We start from the raw sequence: 15,201 nt of genomic DNA, 5'->3' as shown, positions 1-15,201 counted from the left end.
AATCCAGCTGCAGACGTCCCTCTGCTCAGGGGACCTGGGAAGACCCGAGGACCCCTGGCCAAGCCTGTTCTTGCGTCCCTGCCTCCGTCCACCCCGCTGAAGGAGGGACCTGGCCACGTGCCTCTCCTGCTATCCAGGCACCAGGGTGCGGCTCGGAGGAAGCGGTGGCCCTGGGGGTGGGCGAGGGTCCCCAGCCCCTCCACACACGGGCCCCCTGAGCCACCAGCCTCGGGGCTTCCGTCTGGGCTCAGAGGAGACAGCACGGGAGGGGGTTTTATCAGAGTCCACCTGCTGGGCTGTGTCCCTAAACCGGGATGGGGGACACCAGTTAGAAAGAAGCCAGCGACGGACGATCCGCCATGCTGGGACTTTCTCGGTGAGCAGAGCGCTTCGTGACCCCGGTCGTGGGGACCTCCGCTGCCTCAGCCGCCCTTCTCTACGCCCCCCTCCCTCCGCATCCCTGGGCGGGAGCAGAAGAGTCGCCTGACCCGCGGAGGCCGAGCCGGTGCCCACCCTGTAGACGGCCTCCTGGATGCGAGCCTTCAGCTTGGAGCTCCCGGTCTTCATCCCGGACACCAGGATGGTGTCCCCCTGCTTGGCCGCCTTCTCCATCTCCGAGATGTAGGAAGGGGGGATGTAGGTGGACTCCAGGAACGTGAGGATCCTGGGAAAGGGGCGGGCAGGTCGTCAGAGCCGGACAGGCCGCCGCGGGGGCTGACCCAGCCTCCTCCGCCCCGGGACCACTCGGGGTGCCAGGCACAGCGTGAAGCAGTGGCCCCTCTGTGCCCAGTGCCGCCAGGTGCCGCGTCCCTGCCATCCCGACGTCCTTGTCAAACAGGCAGATTCCTGGGCAGAAGCCTGGGAGTCAGTCCTGTCCCCAAACCCACAGGCGATGGAGGCTGGGGCCACCAGCCTCGGTGCAAAGGGAAAGGTGAGGCCCGCAGAATCTGAGCCACAGAAACCGAGACCCCGATCACGATGCCCTCGCATCCCCCGAAGGAGAAGCTGGGGTGCCGGGGACCCTCCTGTGGCGTGCGGCCCCCGGGGACGGCCGGGTTCTGCGCGACACCGTGATTCATTTCCTCGCTGCCGGCCAGGAGCCCCCCCACCCTGAACTGATAGAAACCCAGCCCCGTTGGGCCCCCAGGTGCCTCAGCATCGGGACCTGATCAGCCTGCAGCTCGGTACGGAGCGGCCCGGAGCTGGGAGACGGGGAGGGGCTGCGGAGGCAGGGGACAGGCGGGTAGCAGCCCCTGGACGCGGGTGTGCACCCAGCCCCAAGGGGCACCCGGACGCCCGCCCGCCTGCGTGGGGCCCTGGGGTGGGCGCGGCCGTGGCCTGCTCCTCCGTCTTAACGAGGAGTTCGGTGAGGCTCAGATGGGTCACAGGCCAGAAGGGACGAGGCCAGGACTGGAACACAGAACGTGGGCGTCTCTGGCCCACGTTCCTCACTCTGGGGATCCCTGGGACCCTGAAGCTGGTCCGGGACACAGGCGGAGGGCGGGGGCACCACCAGCCAAGAGCTCTGACCCCGGGAGGGTCTCTCAGCCCACGCCCGCCTCAGGACATCTGTCCTGGACCCAGTCGTGAGTGGAGCCCAGAGGAGACTGTGACTCAGGCACCACCATGTCCCCAACCCAGAGCCCAGATCTCAAAAGTGGGAATAAAAGACCAGACTCTCAAGTCCCCTGGAAAGTACTGACTAACTACAAAAGGGTCAGAGGGCAACTGCATCACGGGGAGCCCTGGCAGGCACCACCTCACCCGAGTGACCAGAGGGACCGTAAGATGTCATGGGCTAACTGGAACCAAGAGGGGAGGCACCCGGGATGTCTTTTCTGATATTCCTGCCTAAAATGCAAAGCTCGGAGTCTAGCTCCGAGGGAGCACCAGAAAATCCAAATGGAGGGGCCTCCTACACCAGAACGGGGGGTCATCTTCACAAGTGCCAGGGTGCTGAGAGTCGGGTGCAGTGGTGCGCACAGGTCATCCTGGGGGCTCGGGAGGCTGAGGCAGGAGGCTCGAAAGTTGGAGGCCAGCCTCAGCCACTTAGTGAGGCCCTGAGCAACTCAGTGAGACCCTGTCTGTAAATAAAATATAAAAAGGGGTGGGGACGTGGCTCAGGGGTCAAGCGCCCCTAGATTCAATCCCCAGTACCCACCAAAAAAAAGAAAAAAAATCACGGGCCATGGGAACATCAGGTTGGCGACAGTTCTCAAAGGACTTAGGTTGAGACCACTTTTGGTACCATACGGGCAACTTTGGGGGAGGCTGAAAACCGTTGGAAAATTCTAAAAAGTTAAGTCCCCAAAAGGGACAGAGTTCTCGCAGATTTATTTACTGGGGCGTGAAGCAACGCAGGACAGCAAGGAACTCAAGTTCAGACCCCGGGTCTGTCCTGGCGCTGGCCAAGGACAGCCTGGTTGAAGGAGGAGCCCCTGACCCCCTGGGTGAAATGCGGCCAGCGCGTCTTAGGAGCCCAACGTTGCACTCTGTCTGAGCCGGGCCGGCGGCTCCCAGGCTGGTGACGCAGATCTGCGTCCAGATTCCAGCTCTGCCTCCTTCCAGCCTCGGACAGGAGGCCGAGCCTCTCCCAGTCTGTTTCCACAGGTGGAAAATGGAGAGGACGGAGAGATGGATGGTCCCCGTGGCCACTGGAGAGAGGACGGGAGCCCGGCTCCCTCGGGACTGCTGACCTGTGCTCTGGGGAGGCAGCCCTGTCCCCCCACGGCAGGGGCCACTGCCGGCCGTTCTCGCAGCCAACACCCGGCTCCACTTCGACTTCCTCCCCGCTGGGGCCCCACACACGTCCCCTGGTCATCTCCGACTTCTCCTTCCTCCAGTGGGACGTCTGGGCCCCTCGGACAAGTCCCCCGGGAACACAGCACAGAGCGCTGCAGAAGCAGCCGGGCCACACGCTGGGGAGACCAGGCCTGGCTGGGAACGCCCCTGTCACCTGGGTCCCCTGCTGCTGCGGCTGCGGCTGCGGAAGGACCCGGGTCCATAGGAGCCCACAGGTGTCCCCCTGGCCATGTCCCCTCATAGATGGCCGGCCGGCCACGCGCCTCTTACCGCAGTGCATTGTGGGAGTCTGAGAACCCATCTGCCTCTGTGTCCTTCACGATCGTCCAGTCGAAGACCAGGCCGGCCAGGGTGCTGAAGGTGTTCCCTGCAAGGCCACGGGTGGGGGGGGACAGAGAGGCACCCATGAGTGCCCCAGGGCCGAGGGCAGGGGACGCAGGAGGGTCGCTCACGTGCACCACCCTGCTGGGCACCAGCCCCTGAAAGGCAGGCGCAGGGACGTCACGTGCTCACCGGCAGGTGACCAGGAGGGGCCGAGGCAGGACCTGAGCCCAGACCCCACCCGGGGAGGCCTGCGTCCTGCTGCCGAGCCTCTGCCGACTGCCGGCCCTGCTCTGTACAGCGCGGGGCACCGTCACCTGGTTCAGCAAGCGCGTGCCCGGTCGGGGACGGCGCTGCGACCTGCCGCTCCTTCCTCCCCGCCACCTCCTGGGTGCACACCCCCTTCCCAGGGCAGGAAGGAAGGCGAGGATGTGGCGGCAAGGGACCAGAGAGTCCGCTTCCCTGTCTCTCCACCTTGGCACTCCTGGGCGCCAGGCCTGGGGCACAGAGAGCCGGGCCCAGCGTGCATCTGCTCCCGGCCTCTCCTTCTGAACCAAACAAGGCCACATACAACCCATCTCCCAGGTCCTCTAGAGAAACCCGAAGACCAGCCTGCTGGCCCGTCCCCTCCACCGACCAGGGTCTGGCTCCGCCTCCCCAGAGGCCCCGCCCCCGGCTGCCAGGGTCCCCACCGCCCCACGCAGCCCCACACCCGCTCCACGCTCCCCGTCCCCATCAGCCCCCAAGGAGACGCCTCTGGGGACCCAGCCGGGCTCTCTCTACAGACTAAAAGGCGGGGTCCCACCTTCCCCGCCCCAAGATCTAGAGGCCAGATCAAACCGTGTTGAGGGAAAATTCCAGAAAATGCCGCCTCCGCCGTCCCTTCTCGGCCTCACTCAGAAAGCGAGGCCCTCAGCTGACCTTCCGTCCCTGGGGGCGACGGACGGAGGAGGACAACCTCATTTCCGACCCATGTGGGCCAGGGGGATTTTATTTTCTTAGAAGCCCCATCTCCCCACCCGGAAAGCATGTCAACCAGAGCAACGTGCTTCCTAAGATCCAGAGGCTCGGACGCCCTGGGAGTCACCAGGTCCATGCCATGGACGGGCGCAAGAAACGCGGGAGTCCTCTCGCCAACCCTAGAGCGCTGTGTCCCGGTCGCCTGGGGGCCCAGAACCTTCCTGCACGATCCAGGGACGAGCCCTCCCACCTTCCAACACAGTCCTGTCCTCTGACGGACAGCTCTGGCCAGGGAAGCCTGATTCCCAGGGTCAGCTGAAAAAGGACATCACAACACAGCTGGCCACTCTCCCACCTCCCGTGACAGAGCCCAGCAAGGTGACTTTCAGGAGACGCAAGAAAACCAGGATGGATTCTCCCATGACCCCGCTAGGCGGTGAGATCATCACCAGTAACTCCACCAGAGCCCGAGAGAAAGTCTGCTCCTTCTAGGTCCCCAGAAGTCTCTTCTGGGGACTGAACAGGTGTGACATCCGTTCACACCTCTCAAGAGCGTCCTGAACACCTGCCCTGGGGGGTGACCACCCAGCCCATCTCCAGGCACCCTGGTATCCTCCGTAGAACAGAAACGAACTACTGAAGGAGTTCTTGGGTGTGCAGGGAGATGTGAAGAATGAGAGAAAATCTTTGTCACCCACGTGTCACACACAGTCTTAAGCTCCCGGCTATATGAAGAATCCAAAACACACCAAAAAAAAAAATGATATTAATAACCCAACCAGTTAATTGGGCAAAGGAACTGAAGAGATACTTTGCAGAAGAAATAGGGTCAGTCAACAAATATGTGAAAAAAAGTTCCACATCTCTACCAATTAGAGAACTGCAAATCAAAACTACACTGAGATTGCATCTCACTCCACTCAGAATGGCGATCATCTAGAATACAGGTGACAATAAATGTTGGCAAGGATGTGGGGAAAAAGGTACACTCATACTTTGCTGGCGGGAATGCAAATTGGTGCAGCCACTCTGGAAAGCAGTGTGGAGATTCCTCAGAAAACTTAGAATGGAACCACCATTTGACCCAGCTATCCCACGCCTCAGTTTATACCCAAAGGACTTAAAATCAGCACGCTACAGTAACGCACTCACTTCAATGTTTATAGTAGCTCAATTCACAATAACTAAGCTGGGCGCCCTTCAGCAGATGAATGGGTAAAGAAACTGTGGTACATATACACAATGGAATATTACTCAGTCCTAAAGAAGAATGGGATGATGGCATTTGCTGGTAAATGGATGGCACTGGAGACTCTCATGCTAAGTGAAATAAGCCAGTCCCAAAGAACCAAAGGCCAAATGTTCTCTGATATGTGGATGCTAATTCACAATAAGGGGAGAACAGAAGTTCAGTGGATGAGACAAAGAGGAATGAGGGAAGTTGGGGGATGGGCATGGGAAAGACAGTGGAATGAAGGGGACGGAACTTTCCTGTTCACATATGGACACACGACCAGGGAGACTCCACATCCTGTCCCACCACAAGGATGGGGAGTCGCGCTCCACGTGTGTGACAGATCAGAGTGCACCCTGCTGTCACGGACAGCTAGGAAGAACACAAAATCAGGGGGGGAATAAGGTCACCAAGAGGAACACACCAAGAAAGCAGCCCCAGTGCGGCACCTGGCCCTGTTCAGCCCTGTCACCGACCAGGAGAGGGTGACAGGGAGGCCCTGCAGAAGGCGCTCACTGCAGGGCAGCTGGCCGGTCCCCAGCGCCTCAGTGTGGCTCCGCCTTAGGCGTCTTTGCTCCGCCCCTGGCTCCCCCCCAGGCCCGCCCCTCAGGGTGGAAGAGGAGGACACGTGTCCCCAGCTTCCGGAAGTTCCGCAGGTGCCCGTGCAGGAGGGCCTGCGAGACCTGCAGAGGATGAAGAGGAGGGGCAGGGTGCTCCTTCAAGAGACGGGAGAAAGTGCCAGAAGGTGCTGAGTCAGACGGCGAGGAGGAGGCGCGGAGGCCAGAGGCAGGAAGGCCGCCGGGGAGCGGGGAGCGTGCACCCAGGGCACGGGCCGGGCCGGGGCGAGTGCAGAGAGGAGCTGCTGCGGAGGCCCGTGCGGTGCTGGCCACGGGGTCCCCTGCTGCTGTGGCCGCACCATCCCAGTGGGGTTGGGCTCTGGGGGTGAGGACGGCCTCCCTCCTCCCGCCTCCTGCTGCAGGCGGAGACCCCCATGCGTCTTTTACCCCGCGCGCCAGACGCGCACCAGCTACGCCAGGACCCTGGACCAGGTGCGCGAGGCCAGCGGCTCACTGGGTGGAGATGCAGCCCCATCCCAGCCCCCCGGGGCCTGTGCTCCCGACCTTCCCCCAGGGACAAAGGACGGAAGCGGTTAAGAGGAAGGAGGACTCAGGAAGCCAGGCCCAGGGCAGGGGGCCAGGAAGTGTCCCTGGAGGAGCGGAAGCGGCACAGAAGCAGGACTGGGAAGTACTGAGGCCCCACGTCCCCGCGCAGGGTCCACTGAACCACCAGTCACCAGGGACAAAGCACAGGTTCCAAGAGAGATTCCCTGGGAAGGTCAAGGCCGCGCGGCCGAGCACTGGACCCGGCGGGGGCCGCTTCCCAGGCTCAGCCCCGGGGGCGGGTTGACAAAATGTAATGAGAGACCACAGTGTGCTGGACTCATGGGGACCCCCAGACGGCTGAGATGGGAGGGAGAAGTTTCCAGAAACCTCTGCCCAAACTTTTGCTTTGTCCAGGCAAAAAGTAGCCGTGGGCACCTACTGTGTGCAATAGGAACCTGGAGCTTGAAATGGCAGTCAAGGGCTGCCACAAGACCCAGGGGACGGTCACCAGAGGTCACACCGTCCCTGTGCCGACGGCAGGAGGGTCACAGAAACACATGAAGCAATCTGCATGGACAAACACTCATCAGCTACTGCCTGGGCCCAAAGTCCAGTGTCCAACACAGAAGCATCCAGAAGAATGAAGTGGCCCTGGTTCTACCTGCCAAGGGCTCAACCTGCCACGACACATAGAAGTGCCCCGGGTCCTAAGGCCTGGGCCACCGGCCAGGTGAGGGAAGGCAGGAGGGAGGCCCCAGTCCAGCACGGACAGTCTGAGAGAGCGCGCTGGAGGAGGGCAGGCCAGAGGACCCAGGGAGGGCAGACCCCTGTCCAGGGCAAGTGGCGTAAGGAAAAACGAGGAGGGGGGCATCTTTGGTGACGCTGAGTCTGCCTCGCTGACTGATGCACAAGGCACACGGGGCCTAGGAAATAACCATGGAAACACTGAACTGAGGCAGGCACTTTGCAAAAGGCCTCAGTCAAAAAGGGAGGTGTCTTAGTGGCTGTTAATAGTTTAGCTCTTCAGCCGAGCACGGTGGCACACGGCTGTCATCCCAGGGGCTCGGGAGGCTGAGGCAGGAGGATTGCAAGGTGGAGGCCAGCCTCCGCAACATAGTGAGGCCCTGAGCAACTCAGCGAGAACCTGTCTAAATAAAACATAGAAAGGGCTGGGGATGTGGCTCCGTGGTTAAGCACCCCTGGGTTCAATACCTGGTACCAAAAAAAAAAAAAAAAAAAAATTGGTTGAGATCTTGAATATCCCCAAAAGGCAACGAATCTCAAGCCTGTGGCACTATTGGGAGGTGGTGGAACCGTGGAGGACGGGAGATGGGTCACTGGGGGCATGCCCTGGGCTGAGCAGAGCCACCAGGGACGAGACCTCTAAACCCATGAGCCAAAATAAACCCTCCTCCTTGTAAGTTGATTACCTCAGGCGTTTTGTCACAGTAATGACAAGCTGACGAATGCCCTGGGGGAGTCACGCGGGAACAGGTTTATTGAGCTCACAGCTCTGCGGCTCCCGGTCTGGCAGGAGCCTTGTACCCAACAGCCCAGGAACGTGGCGGGGGAGGGGACTGTGCAGGTGTGTGGAAGAGACAACGCCAGGCACGGCTTCGGCTCCAGGGCGATTAATCCAGTCCAGCAACAGGTCCATGACTCCCTCTTACTGACCTTGTCACCTCTTAAAGGGGACAGCATTCCCAAATGAGTTTCAGTGGGTATTTGAACCGCAGCAAGCAGATGGTGACCAGAGGAGGAGAGGCCCCAGGGGCCACGGAAAACCCAGTAGCTGGCAACAGGCAGTGAGGCCCAGCGGGAAAACCTCAGGCAACACGTCAGGCACTCTGAGACCCGGCCCCTGCTCAGCCACCAGCTCCGCTCCCTGCACCTTGGCTTCCTTGTCAACCCCTTCCTTGTGGGGTAAGAGATGGCATTTGGAAAGGGCCTAGCACGGAGCCTGGCGCACACGAACACCCACATAACAACGTTCAGCTGAAGAAGCTTTGGACAGCTGGGTACACGCCTGTCATCCCAGAGGCTCGGGAGGCTGAGGCAGGAGGATCACGAGTTGGAGGCCAGCCTCAGCGACTCAGAGAGGCCCTCAGCAACTCAGCCAGACCCTGTCTCTAAATAAAATAGAAAATAGGGCTGGGGAGGTGGCTCAGGGGTTGAGTGCCCCTAAGTTCAAACCCCAATACCCCCTACCACCCCCCAAAAAAAATCCAGAACAGCAAGATGCAAAGACTGTTGGCTGCCAAAGCTGGAGAGAGGGGATAACAGGAAGTAAGTGCTCACAGGTGTTGGGTTTAGAAGTACAAAAGTCAGTGACGGTCACACAACTTTGTGAATAGAGAACCACAGAATTATACACTCCAGTGGGTGGACTTTGGGTTCTCGCTCCCAGTAAGAGTGGTTGCTCAAGTGAATAAAGATGGAGAACGGAACAGAAAGGTCAAGAGCAGGGACTGCGGTTCTCCTTGACCCTGAGTCAAATTCGGCCCCCTGCCTGCTTTTATAAATAAAGTTTTATTAGCACGTGACCACGCCCACTCCCTCAAGCTGTGGAACCACGGGTGCGGAGCGGACTGACCCAACAGAGACCTCACGGTGTGCAAGGCAGGGTCACATTTACCATCCTGGCCCGGGCAGAAAACACTAGCCAACTTGGGGCCAAAAGCATGCATTCAAAGGTGGCCCTAAGCCACTCAGCGTGACCCTGTTTCTAAATAAAATACAAAATAGGGCCAGGGATGTGGCTCAGGGGTCCAGTGCCCCAGGTGCCCTCCTAAGAAGAAACAAGGGAAGGACACATGTGGGCAGGGAGTCCGGAAGTCTGAACCAGGAGGCCAAAACCAGTCCTGCAGCCGGGCAGGAAAAGCAGCTCCCATGGTCCACAGGGGCACCTGGCCACTTCCCGGGACTGTCATGAATCACAGGCGCTGATCCGCCTCAAGGGCCAGCTAAGTCCCTGGGCACACAGGCCTGGCTGCCGGGCCCGAGCTCAGGGGTGGCCAGAGCTCGAAGCCACCTCAGTCTGGGACCTGCGAGGGAGGCCTCTACCTCTTGGCCTCTCCCTGTCACCAGCGTTTCGCTCCTGGTTGGAGCGCCAGGGCCGGAGGGAGGAGGACACGGTGAGGGAGGCCGCGGTGGCAGGGGGGACACGCTCACCTTCCGAGTCCAAAGCCTGGATCTTCAGCTCCAGCGGGGAGTCTTCGAGGTAGAGCTCACGGGTGGTGGAGACGATCTGGATCCCGTGGATCAGGTCCACGATGGCGTCACAGCGCAGCACCTGGCCCGTGGCTGGAGGGACGACGGAGGGAAGGTCGGCGTGAGGACAGCGGCCCACCCGCCCACCTCCAGGGTGGCCTCTCGCGGAGACTAGGGCAGCAGGGTCGGGGAGCCCATTAGCCCCCAGAAGAAGAGGAGCAGCCTGGTCAGGGGCCTCGTGAATACACGTGGGCGCTCGGGGAGGAAGATCTCTGTGGGCGGCTTTTTGTTGTTGTTTTCATTTTCATTTTTACTTGTGGGTGGACCTTGATTTAATTAATTTATTTCTACATGGTGCTGAGGATTGAACCCAGGGCCTCCCACATGCCAGGCAAGCGCTCCACCACTCAGCCACGACCCCAGCCCCTCTGCAGGCATTTTTATCGGCCGCCTCGAGCTCCTGTGGCCGATCCAAGCTCGGTGCCAACCCAAAACTCAAAGGGAAAATGTGGATTTGTTCAGCGTAAAAGGGTGAAGTTAAGTGACGCACACTGAGGTGTCAGTAGTTAGCACCCCAAAGAGGACAGCTCAGTTTTGAAGTCCTGTCCCTACACTGAAGACTGAGAACAGGGCACTATGTGACCTTTAAATGCATGAGGCCCTGGGTTCGATCCTCAGCACCACAAAATCAAAAAAAAAAAAAAAAAATACACATAAATCAGACACACAAATGGCATTAGCTAGAAATGCCGAGCGGAAGGACCACAGCGGATAAGACCAAATTATTCCAATCATCTCCAGGTACACATGAAAATACTTGTGCACCATCCGTGTGTGCTTACAATATGTCCCCATCTATCAAAAGCCTTAAAAGTACTCATAGCTGGGCTCAGAGGTGTGTACCTGTCGCCCCAGCTACCAGGAAAGCTGCGGTGAGAGGCCAGCCAGGCAGCACGGTGAGACCCCATCTCAAAAAAATATATATATATATTTGCATATTATATATACAAATCTATTCTAGAGAGGAAACAACCTAAAAGAATCCCAAATTGTCCTCTGTATAAAAATGTACATTTTTATAAGCGACACAGAAACACACAGCTGATAACACTCTAAATGCCCGGGATAAGGGAATAGTCATAGAACAACTTCCTGTTCAGAACATTATTCAGCCTTAAAAACAATTTTTGGTAGCGGAGTCCTTTCTCAGCATGTGTGAGGCCACGGGTTCAAATCCTGGCACTGCGGAAAAGTTAATGATAATTATTTCACAGTAAAATGGACAATGGCATATCCGGGTAGGTGGAGCAATGCGTGATAGAAAATTGTACTGTTTTCTAAATACAACAGGCCTTCTGGATCCACGGGCCCTATATCCACAGATTCAACCAACGTTGGACTAAAATATTCAGGGAAAAGAACGGCATCTGTACTGAATACGTACAAACTGTTCTTCTCATTACTCCCTTAATGAGACAGTATGGGAGCTAGTCACACGGCATTGACTTTATATGAGGTATTATAAGTGCATCTAGAATGTTTTCAAAGTATTCCAGAGAGTGGGGCGTGGTGGCACACACCTGTCATCCCAGCGGCTCTGGAGGCTGAGGCAGGAGGATCGCCAAGGTGGAGGCCAGCCTCAGCAACTCAGCTCCTCGCTGAGACCTCACTAAGCACCTCAGTGAGACCCTGTCTCTAAATAAAATCTAAACTAGGGCTGGGGATGTGGCTCAGTGGTTAAGCGCCCCTGGGTTCAAGCCCCAGTACCAAAAAAAAAAAAAAAAAAGAAAAGGAAAGTATTCAGGTGCATGTCTTTAAGTCATATGCAAACACCGTTTCCCGTGAGGGACTTGAGCACCCGCAGATTTTGATGCTGGAGGGGCTCCTGGAAGTGATCCTCCAGGGGGCCCGGGGGACAAAAAATGATAAGGTAAATTAAACACGGGCACATGTTCTAGTCTGGTTCTGGAATGTTCCCCAAAGGCTCCCGTAGTGAAGACCTGGTTCCCTAAGGCAGTGACGTTCAGAGGTGGGGCTCTTCTGGAAAGTCACCAATGCTGACCACTGGTGTGTTCCCAACGGGATGGACCCTTGGGAGGTGGTAGAAACTGCGGGAGGCAGGGCCTGTGGAAAGGCAGGTCACGGGGACCTGCTTTGAAGGCCAGTGTTCCCAGCCCCTTGTTTTCCTTTCTCTCTCTCCTTCCTGGCACTCCTGAAGTGAGCGGCTCCTTCCACCAAGTCACGTGGGGACCTATCAGGAGGCCACCGGCTGAACCCTCCAAACCATCAGCCCAAATAAACCTTTCTTCCTCGAAATTGATTTTCTCAGGTATTTTGTCACAGTCACAAAGAGCTGATTCACACAGGAAGGAAAAGGAGGGATTTCCTACACTGAACATCTTGATTCATTTTAACTTGACACCTATTCAAAGTAAGTGGGGTAACAAATAATGATCTAGAAATTGAGGAAGCCCCATGTGCAACAGAATTACCTGAGGAGCAGATTAAAATGTAGATTTCCTGGTCCCATCCCTTGAGAATTTGGTTCAATAGATATAAAGAGGTACCGGCTGGTGATTGAACTCAGGGACCACTTGACCACTGAGCCACCTCCCCAGCCCTATTTTGCATTTTATTTAGAGACAGGGTCTCACTGAGTCACTCAGGGCCTCGCTAAGTTGCTGAGGCTGGCCTCCAACTCACGATCCTCCTGCCTCAGCCTCCCGAGCCGCTGGGATGACAGGCATGCGCCGCCGTGCTTGGCATAAATCTGGAATTTTAACGAACACCCCAGATAATTTTGATGCACGTAGTCTATAGACTACTAGTCACAAAATACTGGCCCAAGCAAAAATAGTTTAAGCTCCCCCAATAAAGTCTCCGTAAATTTCAGTCCCCAGAGTTGGGCATTTCCGTCTGCTCTCCTCTGCAATGTTCCGCAATGGAACCGAGTGTGTTCTGACTGAGACAAACGTGGAAACAGTATGGGTGTTAAAAAAGGCAAGAAAGAAAAGAATGTAGGAAGCCAGCGTGGACGCAGCACAGGGTGAGCACGAGGTGGCTGGTCTCCAGGGGGCGTTTCCCGGACTCTGGTGGCCAGCGATGGCCCTGTCACTCCCAAGCCCTTACTGATGTCCTCCGCGAAGATGATGCTGGTCAGGCGGGCGGGCTGGGTTAGGCGGGCCTGCACCACTGCCCGCTGGGAACACTGCTGCTCGCCGGGGCCCAGCGGCTCGATGCTGGCCACTTCCGGCCGGGTGGATGACCTGCAGGGAGAAGGTGGGAGTTCACTCTGGAGCCCGGATGCCACCCTGTGGCTCCCGCCCCGGCTCCGCCCAGCTTGGACGCCAGGACAGAGGCGAGCAGTCGCCCACACCGTCTGCAGAGCTCCCCAGAAAAGGGGGGTCCAGCCAATGTCCCCCAGTTAGGGCCTCCGCGACCTCAGGACATGGGGTACCAGGGCACATGTCCCCGACTCGGGCAAACCAAACAGGGGACCCAATACCTGGCGACAGTCTTGCTAGTCAACAGACGGTCACCGTCCAGGACTGTCCTATAGACACAGAGGTACAGCTGTCCCCTGGACACTCAAGACCACGATGAGCGCTGGACCCCCCAACAGGACAAATCAAATCTATAAACCAGGCACAGGAGGCGATTAGGAATGACGAGCTTTAAAAACGGAGCCCTTATAACAATGCGCCGTCATCTAGAGTCACTGGGACTCAGGACTTGCTTGTTTCTGGAATTTTCCATTTACTACCACTTCCCGACGGTGGGAGACGGAAACCAGGGAAGGGGAGGGCGAACCAGGGGCCTCCTGCGATCTACAGGTAAGAAGGCTGGCCCTGGGGACCCCAGGGGACACAGGCAGGTGGAGGAGGGACACCGGGCCTCTCGGCTGACCGGTCACCAGGCTGGGAGCTGGGCACACAGACCAGCGTCCTCTTCCAGCCCCAGTGAATTACCAGCTGTCATAACCACAACCGCGTGACGCTGCAGCCACAGCAGAGGAGGCCACCAACGAGTGGCCCAGAGCCGTCGGAGACGGGGAGGAGGCCAGGGTGACCCGACACCACGAGGGCAGCCGTGTGGCGTCACGGCCTGGGCTTCTCGTGCCTGGCGCAGGACACCAGCAGTCCCCAGGCGAAGGCCAGGTGGGACCAAGGAGAGGGTCCCTCAGACGTGGCACCCTGGGCGCTGCGCCAGTGTGCGTCATCTGGGGACAGGTGGTGGTGGCCTCCTGGTCAGAGGATCACAGTGTCCACAGGGGGATCCGCAGCAAAGGACCTGAGGTGGGAAGCAGCGAAGCTTGCCCAGCAGGGAGAGCAGCCACCAGTGTGACCGGGGACCCGGGAGGCACACACTCGGCAGAGGGGCCGGCACTGACTGCTGGGCACTGACCCTGGGGTCTGTGTGTCCTCCCGCGAGCACTGCTCGATCTCCTGGCCGCGGGGCTGCTCTGGAGTGTGAAGGACACTCGCGGCCGGCACCACGGTGCCCAGCACCTCAGGAGGCCTCTCAGGACTTCCTGTCCATGCCAGGTGACAGCGACCCCAGACGGCCCAGGAGGCCGGGGACGCGCAGAGCGGCTGGCAGGAGGCCCGGAGAGCCGCCCAACTTGCCCACAGAGCATCCTAGGGGACATGCAGCAGGCTGTCCCCTCGGGGGCTCCCTGAGGGCGGGTAGGCGAGACGCAGGTGGCCGGCCAGGTCAGAAGTGGACAGTCAGGTGGGACACCAGGCGCACGCAAGGAGCCTGTCGGGGGGACCCACGTGGGATCCCGGCTGGCATCAGGGACCCGGGGGGAGAGCTGACGAGACCCCACAGAGCTCCACGCGCGGCCGGCACCAGGGTCCCTGCGTGAGCCTGACCAACGTCCATGGGGACATTGGGACAGGGACACTACGCAAAGGCGTGCGGGGAATCTCGGCGTCATCTTTGCAACTTTCCTCCAGGTCTAAAATGACCCCCAAATTTAAAAAAAAAAATAGGGGGGGGGCGAGAGGAACGAGTGGAGCAGAGGATTTTCAGTGTGGGGACACTGACCTTCGCCACTGCCACCACGTCCATCCTGAATCTCCCCCGAAGGCCCAGGTGGCGAGGGCTGGTCCCCCGTCTGGGCACTACTGGGAGGTGGTCCTGGGGCCTAGAAGGCAGGCCGGGGGCAGAGCGGGGAGCGGGACCCTCCTCTCTCCTTGCTACCCGGCCACCACGAGGTGACCAGGCCTCCTGCACCAGGTGCTCCCGCCATGGTACACTGTCACCACAGACCCAGAAGGAACAGGGTCAGCCGCGTCTGGAGCTCCTAAATCACGAGCCCAAACAAACCCCTCCTCTTCCCCTGCCAAACCCGACCCTTTTCCCCCTGCGTCGAAAAGTTCACACCGAGTCCAGCACGGTGGGCAGGTGAGACGACACGTCTGCGCGAGCCCACGGGACGTACGACGGACGCCAAGAGGGAACCGTCATTCAGCTGGTGCACACCTGAGCCGAGCCACTCGGGAGGGAGGCCAAGGCAGGAGGATCCCAAGTTCAAGGCCAGGTGGAGCAACACAGTGAGGCCCGAAG

At 58.8% G+C, this 15,201-nt stretch overlaps 1 protein-coding gene across 1 annotated transcript in view; it reads right to left on the bottom strand.

Annotated features, from left to right (window-relative positions):
- Nup210 (nucleoporin 210) overlaps positions 1–15,201 on the bottom strand; it is a 100,809-nt gene that overhangs the window by 64,479 nt on the left and 21,129 nt on the right. The window contains exons 2-5 of the mRNA XM_047534705.1: positions 12,760–12,896; positions 9,592–9,723; positions 3,073–3,169; positions 514–664 (exon numbers count right to left, since the gene is read on the bottom strand). Of these exons, the coding sequence (XP_047390661.1) occupies positions 514–664; positions 3,073–3,169; positions 9,592–9,723; positions 12,760–12,896 (517 nt within the window). The remainder of the gene's footprint in view (positions 1–513; positions 665–3,072; positions 3,170–9,591; positions 9,724–12,759; positions 12,897–15,201) is intronic.

This window comes from Sciurus carolinensis, chromosome 19 (assembly GCF_902686445.1).
Source record: "Sciurus carolinensis chromosome 19, mSciCar1.2, whole genome shotgun sequence".
NCBI classification, from domain to species: Eukaryota; Metazoa; Chordata; class Mammalia; order Rodentia; family Sciuridae; genus Sciurus; species Sciurus carolinensis.
Note: the sequence above shows the minus strand (reverse complement) of the source record. Positions and strands in the feature narration are given on the sequence as shown.